We start from the raw sequence: 17,003 nt of genomic DNA, 5'->3' as shown, positions 1-17,003 counted from the left end.
TCGAATTAGGTTGGATGAAAAAAAATTTTAAATTCAAGTTAAGATTACATTTTAGATAAATTGATCGTATCAAACTTGATATATATAAAAAAAAAAAAATTATTTATTTATTTAATTTTATATTTATTTATATATTTATATTAAAAAATAATATTTTATTAATTTAAAATTAAATCAAATTAAATATAATTTTATATAATATCGAATCGAATTTAAATATAAAAATAAAAAAATTATTAAATCAAATCAAATTAAATTTTATATATATAAATCAAATCAAATTTAAAATAAATAAAAATTTATTTCGATTCGATGTATTATCATTATTAATTATTATCTGTGGTAAGCTATCTGCCAATATCCCACTGGTCCAAGTTAACCTTCCATATAAAACAGTGATTTTTCAATGAGCCTCTCTAAAACTCTGGTTTTCTCTTTGGAAACAAAGAAATTGCTCTTCTGATTTTCTTTTGTCTGATTCTGGAAACCAGCTTAAATTCAAAAGAGAAGTAGTGTAATAAATGTTACTACTAAAAGAAGCGCAGTGATTCTGGTGAGCATGCGTCAGTGACGGTCAACCATAAAGGAAAACAATAAATTTAATTAAATTAAAAGAGATGAGGTAAGAGTTTTGAATGCTGTGTTGCTAATATCATCGTGAGAAAAGAGAAACTGGAGCGACATAACAGCAACAAAAAATTTAAGAAAGTGGTCGGATATACCCGACCCACAAAAAAGGATCCTGATATTTGGCAGGTATTCGGCGCAAAACCCTTCCTGCCGCCCGAAGTAGGTCTGTTGTTGCAGGCCACGCCACGCCTTAACTGTGCTTTATGCATTTCCACTATAGCAACAGCCATTTTGTCTCTGCTTTTAGGAACATGGTACCAGACTTTAAATTTTTAAAGCAAAATCCTTGCCCGACTTAAATGAAAATTTTTAAATAAAATTCGCATAATTTTTTATTAATAAAATTTATTAATGAAAATTAAAATAAAAATTGAAATTAATAAATCAAAACATTTTATGATTCAGGTTAGATATATAAATTTTAATTACACTTTATTTATAAAATGTGTAGATTATAGAATTACTCTGCATTATGTGGCAATTCTACTGTTTTACACAATGCTATACAGTAAAAAAAAAAAAACTGAAGTTGTATTATGCTGCATGGGATGTTCCCCCCCCTTCCCTCCCCTTTCTTCGTTGTTACTCTGTTTGGTTCCAAACTTCCAATTAAAAATTGCTACTAAATATTTCCGAACCAAAGATTTTGGGGTCCAATTCAAGATAAACAATAGTGTTTGCTGATCAATTAGTAATAGTTTTATTAGTTTTCTGGACCAATTAAACTGGGGAGTCGCCTTTGCCACTATCTAGCCAGTGAGAAATCCATTATATACATATATATATATATATGATGCTTATTCTAAAATCTGGACAATGTTTTTCTCCAAGCTGTGGGCTTTTCGCCTCAAGTTTAACTCTGATTTTAAAAAGCATGGATGGTGACTGCTTAAAAGTTCTTCAAACTTGACAAGAAAGAAGCTTCTTTTTCATCGATTCATTGTTTTTGGTGAGCACTGTTGTTACCTTTGATATCCATAAAGTTGATTAAAACATTACAAAAGAACGAAAAAGGTAATAGAGAGAGAATATGATTCATCTTTTTGGCTAAAAAACATCCAATGTGCTTTATATGTAAAACGTTAATAGTAGTTTAAGGTGGATGTTTTGTCTGCTTATAATATATATATATAATTGTTTATATGTAAATATATATAAAAAAATTATTTAAAAAATTTATTTATTTTATCAACGAAAATATAATTAAGAAAAATTTTCTTTCAAATTTTTTTGCTTTTCAAGTATTCAAAGAAAAATTTTAGATTATTCAAAAAAATTTTCTTTCAAATTTTATTATTTTTTAATTTTTTAAAATATCTATAAATATCTTTCTACAAACGGTGATCCGTCAAAGGTAGCAATATTTTGTTCCTAAAGAAATATCAATTGCGCGGGGAAGAAAGTCCTGGCCTGCTCCCAATTGAGAAAGACTTGAACGTTAGAGAAACATTGTTGCTACTATTAGACAAACCATACACTCTCTTTTGCATTTGCTTAGGCATTGGAAGTTACATTATGTGACTTGGTTTTGCAACTTTCTATGCACCATCAGCAGCAAATCTTACGTTAAACCACGTAATTTTTTTATTCTTGTTTGACCATGACTAAACGCTTTAGAGGGTAGAACTTTCATGGGATTAAGAGGTCAGGCTACAAATCGAAGAAAACATCGATTATCAACATTTATCAAGATTCAGGAGTGAAGAAATCAACATCTTCGTTTGTGTAGAATCCAAATAAACCGAACAACAAAGGCTAAACATGCGCGTAAGAGTCACGTCACGTCACAAACAAAAGTTTAATGTCAAGGCCCCGACAACAAGGACGGAGGCAGCCGTCTATCCAAAAAGCTTAAGCCATTCAGTTTTGCCTGAAAAGAGCCTGTTTTCATGTCCCGTAACGCCGGGATGTTTAAAACTATAACACAAATTTTATGCTTTGCCAAAGCAAAGGAGCACTATTTGATTAAAAGTTGAAAACAGTCTTTACTCTCTAGAGTAGACAAATTACCCCTAGACGCCTTCTTCAACTGACACCTTTGCTTCCAACTAAAGCTTCCTCTGGGAGTGTGTTTGTACATGCATTGTCCTCTTGCTGCAGACAAGAGTCCTTTTTAATGCAAATACCACAAGACCCTCCACGCACGCGCTGCGACAACAACGGACAAACCCCACTTTATTTACTATCATACCCTCGCAACACAACCATTATAAAAGCCCACCCCGCCAACTTTGACACCACGCTCACTTGCTTACCAATTTCCTAAAAACACATTTCTTTGACTTCATCACATCTTTTCTTTCTTCTGCCTTTTTAGTTGCTCTTATTTTCTTTTGTATTCTTAGGAACAGAAAAACAGAGAGGAGAAGGAAAAATGCATTATCAAGGTGATTCTTGGGGCTACTGCATGCCAATGAGGAGCATGGGGTCAGACCCAATGGAGAGGGTTGTGAAGCTGGCCTCGGAGAGCGCCGTGGCGATATTCAGTGTGAGCAGCTGCTGCATGTGCCATGCTGTGAAGAGGCTCTTTAATGGAATGGGAGTGAACCCAACCGTATACGAACTGGACCAGGACCCCAGAGGGAAAGAGATGGAAAGGGCACTGATGAGGCTACTTGGCAACTCACAAGCTGTTCCCGTTGTTTTCATCGGAGGGAAGCTGATAGGAGCCATGGACCAAGTCATGGCTTCCCATATTAATGGAACCCTGGTACCACTTCTCAAGGAAGCCGGAGCTCTTTGGCTCTAATTCTGACAATATTATTAGAGAACTGTATGCCTAATTAATTAATTAATTAATTAATCAGGAATTACATGCATTTGAAAAAAAAAAAAACAAAAGGTGCAGGAGTTCTGTCTCCATGATCTCTATCCTTTTTTTTTTTTTTTTTATTTATGTATACAATTAGCTAGTTTTAATTAGTTAGTCCGTTTTGTTTTGTTTTCCAATGGGAGATTTTGAGGTCTCCTAAGCCCTTGTCTTATGGCAAATGGAATTAATGTAGCCGATGCATTGCCTCATTGTATAAAGAATGGAAGCTTGCTTTCTAGAAACTTTCACCATTAATTTAATTTGTTTCTAATGACCCGACGCAAACCAAAAGAAATGTCCGTACGAATGGAATTAGAAGGCCTCCTGCTGCCACAAGACAGGGACTGTGATACGATCATGAGTTCGAATCGTTGACTGCCACGTTAGGGGACATTAAGGACCCACCGGTGTTCCAAGGTTTTCGAGCGCTACATAGACAGGCATGATTATCATGTTTGGGTGATTAAGCACACGCATAATGAGCATAAGCACGCAGATTTGAAAAACTTAATCCACTGACGCTCCGATTGCTTTATAAAAAAAAAAAAATTATATTTTTAAATATTTGTTGGATAAAAAATTGATTGATTAATGAAAAATAATTTATTAATTAATAAAAAATGAGATCATGTTTTAAAAAATTATTTTATGAATTTAAAAAAGGAAGACATTTTTTAAAAAAAAATTGTTTATAAGTAAAATTAGTTATTAATACTTTTGAGCATAATTTTACTTATAAATAACATTACATTAACAAATAAATAATATTACATTAATAAATAATATTATGTTATAATATATTAATAAATAATATTATATGAATAAATAATATATTAATAAATATTATACTAATATATTTATAATAATAAATAATATTATATTAATAAACAAATAGTCTATTATTAATAAATCATATATTAATAAATATTATTAATAAATAATATTATAACATATTAATAAATAATATAAAAAATAATAAACAGTTTTATTTTAAGTATTTTTTATATTAATAATTTTAATAATAAATAATTTTAATAAATTTTAATAATAAATTATTTTTAATATTTTAATAATTATATTAATATTATTTTTTAAAAATAGATTTTTCAGAAAATAACCAAACAATAAAAAATATTTTTTATTTACTCATTCAAATAATAAAAAATATCTTTCAATTCAAAAGATATAAATATTTTTCAAAAATAATTTTTCTAAAGTTATTTTTTACGAATAAGGGATTTTAAAATTATATGTAAATTGGAGTGAAGATAATGACACATTTACACATGAGCAGAGATAATAACATATTTACACATGAGCAGAGTCGTCAGCAACTCAGCATCGTTTTTCTCCTTTTTGTATAATGGAAATTTCATTATCATAGAGAAGTGGAAATAGACATGCCTAATAGAGATGTATTTGAAGTAATTGAGTTTTTCTCTAGGTTTTGTTTTGCATTTTTGTGTTCCCAATTGTGGCGTATTACTATGGTTTGTACCAAAAAAAAAAAAAAAAAAGTCCAAACACAGATACAAAGGACTACTATCACAAAATACAGTATTATCGGCGGAATAAATTTGCGTAGATAGGTTGTTTAAAAGATTTTATTCTCTGGTTTCCGGTATCAATTTAATGTGGAAACGTTGCCAGAATCACTGGGAGCATAATTATGGTGGTGCAGCAATGGAAGGGAACACATTCATAGTAGATGATGTTCAACCACAGACAGAGGTCCTGAATATTATTAAATATTTGTATGTATATTTCGATCATGGCATGGGTCGAACACATTCTAAAGGGAAAGCGCACATGTAATATTTATTATGGCCACAATTTAGGATGCTAGAATTTTCTTTTTGTTTTTGGTATATTAATGTATACTGCATTGTTTTGAAAAGCTATATTATGAAATAAAAAGAGCAGACTTAGTAGTACAATTCATGTTTAGTAATTTTAATATTAACTGTCTTTTTAATTTCTTGTTTAATTATATCTCCAGTGAGTATTTATAATATTCTATGGATAAATAGGCAGATTATAATTAAGGCTACTAAATGCCTAAGCCATTTTTCCTGCTCCCATGTCAATTACTTGGAATTTGTATTTCGCCTTTGCAAGGTGTAAAATTGCTGCCCTGTTGGAAGAATTGTTTGCGAAATTCACAATAAACTTGTTCCCAACAATTCATAGTCACGAAAAGCTTTTACAATGATCATAAAAAGGGAGGTGTTTGTAGAATGAGTGCATGAGCGTGGCTAATATTAGGAACACATAAAATCGACGTCTATCAAACTAATTATATATCTCACGAACTTCAGATCTGGATAAGTTGTTATTTTAACACTAACATGATTTTTTTAAAATTTTTTTCTTTTATTTGGATAATGAGAAAATATTTTTTAGTACGGTTAAAGATATTATTGTTTGGGTCTAATTTCTTCTTGGAGAGATTTTAAAGACGTTCTCTTCTTACATCGACTTGATAGATTTTACTTTTGGACAATTTCCCAATTATGAGTATTTTAAACTTTTGAACCAACTTGACATGTTAGATCACTCTGAAATCATAATACTACATCAGTTTAATCACCTCACCAATTTGCCCAACGAGCCCCCTCAATACTAACTTGTCATCCTTTAAGTTGATGGTTAACGTCTAGGTTAACTCGACACTCTAGGTCATCCCTAACCGTAAGGCTAACCTCAAATAGTCTAAGTTGCTTGAAACCCTTCACCTCTCAATTATAAATAGGATTATTTAGGTACCATCTAGACATGTAACATTCTTCTACTTTCCCTATTCTTTTTCTTATTTTTCTCTTTGATTGATCTCTTATTTGAGCATTAAAAAACAAAAGCTATGAGTACCCCTAACCTTTATTCTTAACCGCTCTCTTTCTTTCCGTTGTGATTTTAGTGTTTTACTTCTTTAAGTTAGCTTGGCACAAACACCAATCCTTATAAGAATTGAATCCAAATTCACATAAAGATAGAGCTCCATCCCTTTTAATTAAGCTAACTCCTTGCAAGTAAAGACTTCTTACAGGTGAATGTCGTAACGGTTTTGGGATCGCCAGACTTAAAATGGAGTTTTAAAATCGAAAAAAATAAAATGAGTCACCACCAATCTTTGTTAGGGTGTGATTGGCCACTCAAAAGTTTATCCTTTTAATAAAACTATAAAAACGGGTTTAAAGTTTATCAAAGAGATAAATTTCGGTCTACGAAAAATCAGGTTGGATCTGAGAGTCGATTACGTGTGGGAAAGGATTAGCACTCCCGCAACGCCTATAAATTGGTACCATTTAATTACGCGCTATTTTTTATGTTGGATAAAAATGGTTTTAATTTGAAATTTAACATTAATTCCCTTCATTTGGAAAAATAAAATTTTGCTAAAATTTTTTATTTAGAAATATTGAGAAAATCTTTAAGTTAAAGAATTATCTTAAAATTCTCCAACATCTAGGCATAATTTAAAATAACACTTTTCACTTAAGATTTAATACAATAATCCTTAAAATGAAATAACAATCTTTGTAGAAAATAATTGTTAGTGACTCTCCAACATTTAGGCAAGTACCAAGAATTATTTCTTTCGAAATGTTATTTTTATTTTATTTTATAATATCACAATTTTTTTTAAAAAAATGTATTATTCTTTTTTATTATAAAATATTTTATCACCAAGTAGTAAATAAAAATTAAAGATAGAATAGTGTAAATAAATACTGATAATAACATGCTAACGTATGTATGCCAATGAATGTTATGCAGGATGAGATGCAATTCAAAAGTTGGATTCTTAAATATAATGAGATAACCCCGACTCTCTAACATCTAGACAGAGCTTAGGTACGACTGTTTATATTTAAGATCCTAATTTACTATTATATTTTTTTTTATTAATCTTATTATTAAAGTGAATTAAGAAATCGTATGAAAAGACTTAACGAAGTAAAATTTCATAAATACCTCATCATTTAGGCAGCATTCAAGAATAAATTGCTTCAAATGAAATTTTCACACGTGTCCTTAGGATTTTTAGGAATTTGGATTTTAAAGGGTTTTGGATTTTAGTAGGGGGTTTTAGAAACTTAGGATTTTAAAAATTAAAAAAATAGTGTTTAAGGTTTCATTTTAAAAAAAATACGAAGATCTCTAAAAATCCCCGACCTCTAAGCAGATTTTCGAAGCATGTTCGATTTTAATAATTTTTGAAAATTAATTTAAAAAATTTTCTTATATTTATTTTTTATAAAAATTTATTATTAATAATTTTCCAACATCTAGGCAAAATTATTTTTTAAAAAAATATTTTTTATTCCCTCCAACATCTAGGCAGGAATAATAATAATAATAATAAATATTTTTTTGAACATTTTTAATATATTTTTAATTATTATTTGTTTTCAATTTTTTTATTATTAAAACAATGAGACATTTATTCTGACAGATTTAGAAATTTATCATACAAGAATAAATAAAACAAACTCAAAATAACAAAAATAATAATATAAAAAAAATTAAAAAAAAATTTTTTTTTTACCTGAACCGGATCGGTCAACGGTCCGGTCAACGCTAGTCTGGGCCAATCCGAAGGTTCGATCAGCGGTTCAGACGATCCAGCGATTCAGACCAGTTCACTGACGGTTCACCTGGACCGATTCAAGGCTGGCTGAAGTGGGTCGTCGAGTCGGGTTGCGCGGATCTCGGGCAGGATCTAGGTCAACACGCGAATCCTCCTTGGCTAGAAACGGCGTCGTTTTGGCCTTATGCTCAAAACGACGTTGTTTTTCTTTTAATGTTTTCTATAAAAGTAAGTTCTTTTTTAACTCATTTCTGTTTCAGAGGAGAAAAAAAAAGAGAAAGAGGCTTTGGGGAGAGGTCGGCCGTCTCGCCGTCAGGCTACCGGAGCACCGCATTGACCGCCAGCTGGTCCACCATCACCGGTGGTCGAAAACTTCAAAAGTGATCAAGAAGCTGCTTTCGACGCGATCTTTCCAGATCCAGTATCTTTTTCATCGAAAATGGCCTCGATCGATGTAGATCGGGGTTCAAAATTTTCTGTTCTTCTCTTTTTTTTTCTTTTCTTTTTTTAAAAACTAAAGCTGATGATGATCTTTTTTATTTTTTACAGGTAGCTTGGCGCTGGGTTTTTCGCCTAGCGAGGACTGTGTTTGTTTTTTGTGTCTGTTTTCTTTGGTTTGAGTATTTGTTTGGTTTTCTGATGGGTAGAAAATTTCGTGAGAGGCTTGAGTTTTTCTGAGTGTAGGAGGCTAAGATTTTGGGTATTCAAAAGCTTATTGAAAAGGAGGGACTGTGTGTCCGAAAGAGCTTTTGAAAAGAGAGTTTGAGAGAGAGCTTCGTGGGGAAGAAGTAGAGAGTTTTTAAGGAGTTCAAAAGGGGATCTGGGTGGTTGTAGAGTGGCTGTAGGTGGGCTGACCAGGGGGCTGGTTAGGGGCGGCAGTAGCGTTGTACCCTACCAGCCACCCTACTTTCTGTTTCTTTTTTCTTTTTCTTATTTTCTCTTTTTTTTATAATATTAATTAATAATTATATATTTTTTAAAATATATGTATATACTTATTATTATTATTATTATTAAAATTATTAACGTTAATCTGAAATAAAAAATAGTAGACCCAAACAAAATCGGTGTCTACAACTGCCCCTATTTACGCATTACTAAAAATCAAGAATAGGGCAAAGACAAAGACAACGATTTTGTCCGGAAGCAAATCATTTTTTTTTTTTTTTAAAAAAAACACAAAACGATTAGGATGATAGTAAATCAAAATTATGCTCGGAGGTCTTAGAAATCATGTCCGAAGGTCTTACAGAATCATGCTTGGAGGTCTTACAGAATCGATCGGGATAACACCACAAGTCGAAAGATAAAGAATTGATCAGGATAACACTGTGAATCAAAATTATGCCCGGAGGTCTTACAGAATCGATTGGGATAACATCTTAAGTTGAAAGATAAAGAATCGATCGGGATAACACCACGAATCGAAATTATGCCCGGAGGTCTTAGAAATCATGTTTGGAGGTCTTACAGAATTGACTAAAATAACATTGCAAGTTAGAAATAAAGAATCAATCGGGACAACATCGCGAATCAAAATTATGCCCGAAGGTCTTAGAAATCATGCCCGGAGATCTTACAGAATCATGCCTGGAGGTCTTATAGAATCGATTGGAATAACACCATAAGTCAAAAGATAAAAAATTGATCGGGATAACACCGTGAATTGAATTTATGCACGGAGGTCTTACAAAATCATGCCCGGAGATCTTACAGAATCGATTGGGATAACACCACAAGTTAAAAGATAAAGAATCGATCGAGATAACATCGCGAATCAAATTTATGCCCAGATATCTTAGAAATCATGCTCGGAGGTCTTACAAATCTCAAAATCTTTGAATGCTCCTCATAATCAGAGGTAATGAAACTTTAAAATTTGAAAATCTTTTAATCTTGAGAGTCATGAGCAGAGTCTTTTAGAGATCATGCCCGAGGTCTTACAAATCTCAAAATCTTTGAATGCTCATCATAATCAGAAGAAATGAAACTTTAAAATTTTAAAATTTTTTTGAAAATGGCTTTTCCCCAATCAGAGTTAATAAATGCAATCAATGAAACAAATGTCCATCTTGATCAAATGATGCTAATGGAAATGTTGATAAAAATACAAATCTTAATGCAAATGCAAGAATACGAATGTTTGATGCAACTACATTTGACAATGATAATGTTCTTTTCATGTAAATGCTCCTACAAATACCTTTTCTTAGGATGCGGATGCCATGGTAGTGCAAATAAGAATTTTCTTATGGTGCGAATGCAAATATCTTGTGCAAGTGTAAATGCAAGTGATGCAAATACGAATGTCTTTCTTGTGGTACAGATGTAAGTGATGCAAATATAAATATCCCTTTCATGATACACAGATGAACAATGCAAATTCGAATATCTCTCTTTTTTTTTTGTAGGTTAAATGTCTTTTTCATGATACAAGTAATGCAAATGCAAGATCTTTCAAAAGGTTATGCATCGAGAATTTTTATTTTAGATAGAACTTTGAAACTCTAAAACTTCTTTTGGGGTAAAATAAATTGGGCTTAAATTTTATTGAAGGCCAGCTAAATTGGGCTTAAAACCTCATTTGAGGCCAGATAAATTGGGCTTAAAGCCTCATTTGAGGTCAGATAAACTGGGTTTAAAGCCTTATCGATAACTAGATAAACTGGGCTTAAAGCTTCATTAATGGCCAGATAAATTGAGCTTAAAACTTCATTTGAGGCCATATAAACTGGGCTTAAAGCTTCATTAATGGCCAGATAAACTGGGCTTAAATGTCATTGTTGGCCAGATAAACTAAGCTTAAAGTTTCATTGATGGTCAGACAAACTAGGCTTAAAGCTTCATTGATGGCCAAATAAACTGGACTTAAAGGTTTTTCTTTTTTTTTTTTTATAGAATTTGGCGATCTTTATCAAAAATAAAAAGGGTGAGGATTTTCTTTCCAAATGGATGTAATAGTTCTGTTGATAGCGATGTTGATTCAAAAGGTTCCAATCCTTGAAGGGAGCGAAAGAGGTATGCAAGCTCACAAATGAAACACAAGCTTTTCTAAAAGCATGAATTCCTTGAAAATCAAATATATTCAACATTTTTCTTAGTCTCCAAATGCGACATTTTGATATATGTCAAGATCAGCTGTAAGGGCTTGAGATTTTAAAGGGTTATTTAAGAATAATCAACCCATCTCAGACTTCTATGGCTTTGATATTTCAAGTCTTTCAAAAAGGTTTGGCTTTACTTTTGTTTAGCATCCACCATACTTAGCATCAAGAGTGACCTTTCAGGGTTGGCTCTAGACTGTCCTTTTAAGGGTTTTCACCCTAGAGCTGCTTTTATTTTTATTTTTCTCTTCTTTTTTTTTTTACACACCATGCACTTGAGAATTCAACTCTAATCCAAAAGAGGAAAAAAAAATTTTCAAAAAGGTTTAACGATTCAAACAGGAGATTAGGTAATAAAAGGAAAACTCAAAAAATTCATGTTTATTTTTTCAAGAGAAACTCTTCAAGTTTAAGCTTTCATACCTTATCCAATATGAACTTTTCAAAAGTTGTAATGTAGGTTAAGGTTCATGGTTGCCAAAGAAAAGGACCAAAACAAGTATTTAAGGGTATTTGAAACTAAGGATCATTTTTCATTGGAAGGATACACTCTAAGGTATATTCTATTTTATGCTTTCCACCCATTCATTTCTTTCTTTTTTTTTTTTTTTTATTCTTCCTTTCCTTTTTTTTTTTTTTTGCATCCTTTCATTGAATGGATTCAAAAATTTTATGAACTTTTATATTGGGTTTGTGCCCCTATCACATGAGATTTCATTAAACATTCTCATTCTTATCCTTCAAACGCATTCTTTTTTTTTTTACTCTCAATATAGAAGGTGATCCGTAATCAAAATTTATTTTAAAAGAATTCAATCAGGCTCAAAGGGGTAACAAGAGATAAATTTTAATTTTTATAAAGAGATAATGAAAGATGGCCATTTGTCACTTCAAGCATAAACACTTAAATTGAAGACTACTCTTCAGGAAAATGAACTTGAAAAAAGGTTTTTTATCTCAAAAAATTTTTTGGTTTTTTTTTGTCTCTTTTTTTTTTTCAAAACCTTGACTGTGTCATGACCTTTTTGGATTTGCTCAAATTTTTTTAATGCATGATGTCATAACCAATTTTTTTTCTTTTTTTGTTTTTTTTTATGCCCCCATAGCTCACACCTAAATTCATTTTGCCAGTAACATGTTTTCATGAAAGATGCCCCATTTTAGCAAACCACCCATAATGAAAGTAATTACAAGAGAAATGTCATATGAAATGGATAAGAAAAGGATTATGTGGGATACACATGTTTAAAGTATCAAATCATCTAAGTTACTCCATAAAAAGAGAACAAAAAGGTTGATAATAACTCAAGTTACCTTAGAGGTAATGAGGTATTTCTTTTCTGACAAATATACCTCAAGACAAAGGATTGGGTTAATTTTGGGATAAAAAGCTGAAAGTGTAGTATGTTTAAGTGCATTTTACAAAACTTGGATTTGAAAATTTTGGAACTGCAACATAATCTTGTCATATTAAATTATCGCATTTGAATTTTAAAGAAAGAAAGTCATATAGACTTGATTTTCTATGAACCATACATTTTTTTAATGGCTGTTTCATTTGTTCATTGCCTTAGAAAAGAATATTGCCAACAATATTAGGTGAAAATAAGGTTCACAAATTCGAATTTAAAGCTATCAAGGGGTCATGACTGATGAAATGAGATCAACTGAATGAGCAAATTGGTATTTAGGTATTTGGAAAATTCCTAATAGTGATAATTAATTCATCTTAGACTCAAAACTTTTTTTTTTTTTACTTCTTTTTTCAAGATATTTCTCTAGCCTTGGTACTTAACCACATGGGGCTTTATTCATATCTAACATCTTTTCTTTTTTTTTAAAAAAAAAAACTAACTATATATCGAAACTTACACGAAATAAAACACTATGATGCACAATGTTTACTCATGCAATGCAAACTTTAAGACTTGACCAAAAAAATTTTATCATCTTGATCATACTCTTAAGATGATTTTCAAAGTTACATAGACAAAAGTTTTTCCCTTGATGTTTCAACTTTAACATCACTAACTTGCAACTTTACTACTATCAATGATCAAAACTACCAACTAACTTTTTAAACTTTGCATCATCTGTGTCGATCAAAGCTTAAACTTTATCCTTGAAGGTAGTACAATCTTCTATGGAATACCTCTTAACTCCATCATGAAATTCACATTTAGCATTAAGATTATACCACTTTGGGTACGGAGGCTTTCTGAATCTTACAGGAACAACAGAGATCATATGATTCTCTATCAGTAAAGTAAAGAGCTCAGCATAAGGTATTGAAAGTGCATGATACACTTTGGCTCTCTTTCTCTTACGACTCTATGAATGAATCAAGTTGATCTTTGATTTTGTTTGTGGTGAAGAAATTTAAGCACACAGATGAAGTGGTAGAGAAAAATCATTGATCAAAAATATTGGTTGGGGACAATATGGTAGCCATTGTGAATAATCATCCGTTAGATCTTTCTGTATCATGGTGAGATTTCTCTCATTTTATCCTTTCATAATTATTTCTTTGGCTTGTTTTACAAAAATATCTCCTCTTTTTTCATCACCAGTATCTATAATTCTTTCCCTTCTTATCCCATCTTCAATTCTACCCACAGCAAACAATAAATTCGTAAACTCTGATGAAGTATTACTGATCAACTTATCATAATAGGGAGAATGAAAGGTATCCACAAACAGGGAATTCAACTCCCTATTGGTAAGAGGTGGTTGTACTTACGATGCCATATTCTTCCATCAACAGTATATTCTTTGTAGCTCTCATTGGGGTTATTTCTCATATTTTAAAAGGTTAATCGGTCCGAAACCAACTCCAATATATACTGGTATTGCTTCAAGAATACCCGTGATAAATCTCTCTAAGTACGAATTTGACTGCTTTTCAGACTATGATACTAATTAGCTACTGCCCCAATCAAACTTTCTTAAAAGACATCAATAAATAACTTTTCATCACTAGCATACCCAACCATTTTGTGACAGTATTGAGCCAAATGTATTTTAAGACATCCAATTCCGTTATACTTTTTAAAATCTGGGGCTTTGAATTTTGATAGAATAATAAGATCAGGTACTAGACTAAGTTCACTGGCGCCAATATTCTCGTACACATCATGGCTTTCAATTGCTTTCAATTTCCTTTCCAATAGATTATACTTATCTTTCATCACTATATCTTCTGATGGATCTGGTACCTTTTTCAATTTCTTCAATTCTTTATGATCATCCACATTAGGCACAGAAGTGAAGTCGTGAGGAATATGCCCAGGATTGACATTTGTCTGAACTAATGGTAACTTGACAAAATGGCTAATATAAGGTTGATGAGTTGTTGAAGGTGCTTGTGACACGTGGGGATCTTGAACATATGTGAATCCAGATGGATACAATGGTGTCTCAACAGCTGTTTTTTCCCTTGTCCTATACATCTCAACAACTCTTTTTCCTTTTGTCAATTCCACTATCATTTGTTTTAATTATGTCAGTTGTCTGTTCACGTTTTGTTGCATTCTCATAACTGTTTCACTGATCTCTCCTTGATCCTTTTTTACTCTGTCCATTCGATTGGAATCTTCATTTTTCATGATTCTGGTACTGACTTGAATGCTATAAATACTCTGATCTTGTTTCCTAGGATAGCTATCCTCGAACCTTTTATTAATGACAAAGAGTTAGAAATGCATAACAAGAATTTTATTATCAAAACTATTTTGGCTTTGAAGGTTTAATAAAAGCTTATTCACAATCATCATCTTTTGTCTTTAACTAGCATGAAAAATAATGAATTCAAACAGATGATGCATGATGTGCAAGCCAAATTTTATTATTATTAAGAAGGGAAAAACTCGAATTCTATCATATATTCAAAATGGGTTATCTAGATATATCCCTTCTGTCTCAAAAGTTTGATGAAAACATACTTGCAACCATCATTCTTTCTTACATTCTTTTAGGCCCATCAATAAAATAAGCAGATGCATCAATTCATAAAAAATCTAGGTTAAAAGAAGTTTCCATTCATTTTCAAAAGCATCAAGTTTACACATCATGAACCATTCTAGGGCTTGGGCTAAAAAGTGCCAAACCTGCTCCCACTTCCCTTTGTCTTTCTTAAAAACTAGTTGACTATGATTACTAGGAAGGATAACTCTTTGCTTAAAAAGCTTTTTATTCATCATCCTGACCAACCCTATTGTTACCTGCAACACTGCCTACCATCCTGGCATGGGTCAAAGAAGGGTTCTCATGAATAACTGGCCTCATCTTGACATCAAAACTCAGATATATAGCTTTCATCAGTCCTTGCACCATATGTTTCAAAGCTGTGCAATTTTCTAAAGAATGGCCAATGATGCCAAAATCGTATTCATATCGAGCATTGGGATCATACCATTCAGGGAAAAGTAGTTTACGAGGTTCAGCAGGGATAGGGTAATAAGGTAGTTCCTTAGGAGCAGCGGGTATAACTCTATGTAAGACATGGGTATTGGATCAATAGGAGTTTTTCCTTTGGTGTTACCAGAGCTTTTCTGTCCTATAGTTGGTTTGCTTTGTTGAAAAAGTGCTGGTGTAGTTGGTCTCGAGGTGAATTGAGAAACTCTGGGTTGAAGATTGGGCTGATAAAGTGGTGATTGGATAGTATGCTGAACAAGCGATTGTGAAATGTGAGATGGGGGACGTGAATTCAAGCGTGAAATTTTTGAAGGTTGCATGACACTTGGGGGCTTAATTCTAGGTGCTTGAGAAGGAGGTTAGAAGTAGTCATAATGAGGATTTAGGTATGGGTTAGGACTTGAGATAGTTAGTGATGGTTGTTTGAAGCTAGGTGACTCCTTATTGGAAATCAAACTCTTAAGCTCAATCATTTGCGTGGCTAGTTCACCCATTCTTCTCTTGAGTTCGCCCAAACTTCGATCACTGTTCAAATCACCCAATGCTTTAGCATACTCTGGCAGAGTGTTGGAACTAACGGGAGCCAATTGACCTTGACTTGATGGAAGTGACAATGGTCTTTGAGGAGGAACAAACTCAACTCCATCACTACCTCTAAATATTTCTAACAATTGAGCCATTTGTTGTTTCATCTCTCGAAGTTCAAGCCATAATTCCTCTTGATTCAACTCAAAAGCACTAATCCTTGCTTCCAATTGATCTCTCATTTTTGTCACTCTGATTCCCACCAAGACAGACATTTTATTCCAGAACTTAGACAAAAAATTCTAGATTACTACCCTTATTGAATGAATATCACAAAGACGATGACACACGAAGTATGAATACGATGGCTATAGAATGTCATGAAATGCATATATGTCTATGACAATGAATTTTTATATGTATAAATGACCCAAATGAAAATTTTTATCAACCATGAATGTGTATGTAAGGAATGTTATGTTGCAGGGATAGTAGGATATGAAATGTAACGTTTGTTCCATACGACCCTACCATTCATGAATTTATATGCATGAAATGCAATGACATATTTACATGAATGATGAGATGTATTCTTATGACTAATACAACATACTTGTATGGAATGCATGAACCTATCAAGTGCATGTTACATGGAATGCAATGCTTGTATTACGCCAACCTAGTGAAACTGACACTACCTTTTATGATGTATATGGGATGGGATACATGTATTATTTTTTATGATGTATGAAATGCAAAAGATGAAACAAAATAAAAAAAAAAATTTTAGAGGGAAAATCAAAATAACTAGGACATGAAAATTGATTTTTTGATTGGGCCAATAAACAAAAAATTTAAGAAAAATCTTTAATTTTTCTGAAAACCTTTTTGTTTTTTTTTTTTTGGCTTATTGGATAATGCTTAAAAA

At 32.0% G+C, this 17,003-nt stretch overlaps 1 protein-coding gene across 1 annotated transcript; it reads left to right on the top strand.

Annotated features, from left to right (window-relative positions):
* Positions 1-2,888: 2,888 nt before the first annotated feature.
* LOC111298495 (glutaredoxin-C1-like) lies at positions 2,889-3,663 on the top strand. Its single transcript, XM_022893213.2, has one exon. It carries the CDS (start codon positions 3,005-3,007, stop codon positions 3,377-3,379), a length of 375 nt encoding a protein of 124 aa, XP_022748948.1. The 5' UTR covers positions 2,889-3,004; the 3' UTR covers positions 3,380-3,663.
* The last annotated feature ends 13,340 nt before the right edge of the window (positions 3,664-17,003 follow it).

This window comes from Durio zibethinus, chromosome 16, assembly GCF_047325235.1.
Source record: "Durio zibethinus cultivar Kanyao isolate XHJ-2024 chromosome 16, ASM4732523v1, whole genome shotgun sequence".
Classification (NCBI taxonomy): Eukaryota; Viridiplantae; Streptophyta; class Magnoliopsida; order Malvales; family Malvaceae; genus Durio; species Durio zibethinus.
The sequence above is the reverse complement of the archived record's forward strand: the minus strand, read 5'-3'. Positions and strand labels throughout refer to the sequence as shown.

What these genes read in the sequence shown, in the direction of transcription:
- LOC111298495 (XM_022893213.2), top strand. Translation starts at nt 3,005, where the DNA reads ATGCATTATCAAGGTGATTCTTGGGGCTACTGCATGCCAATGAGGAGC.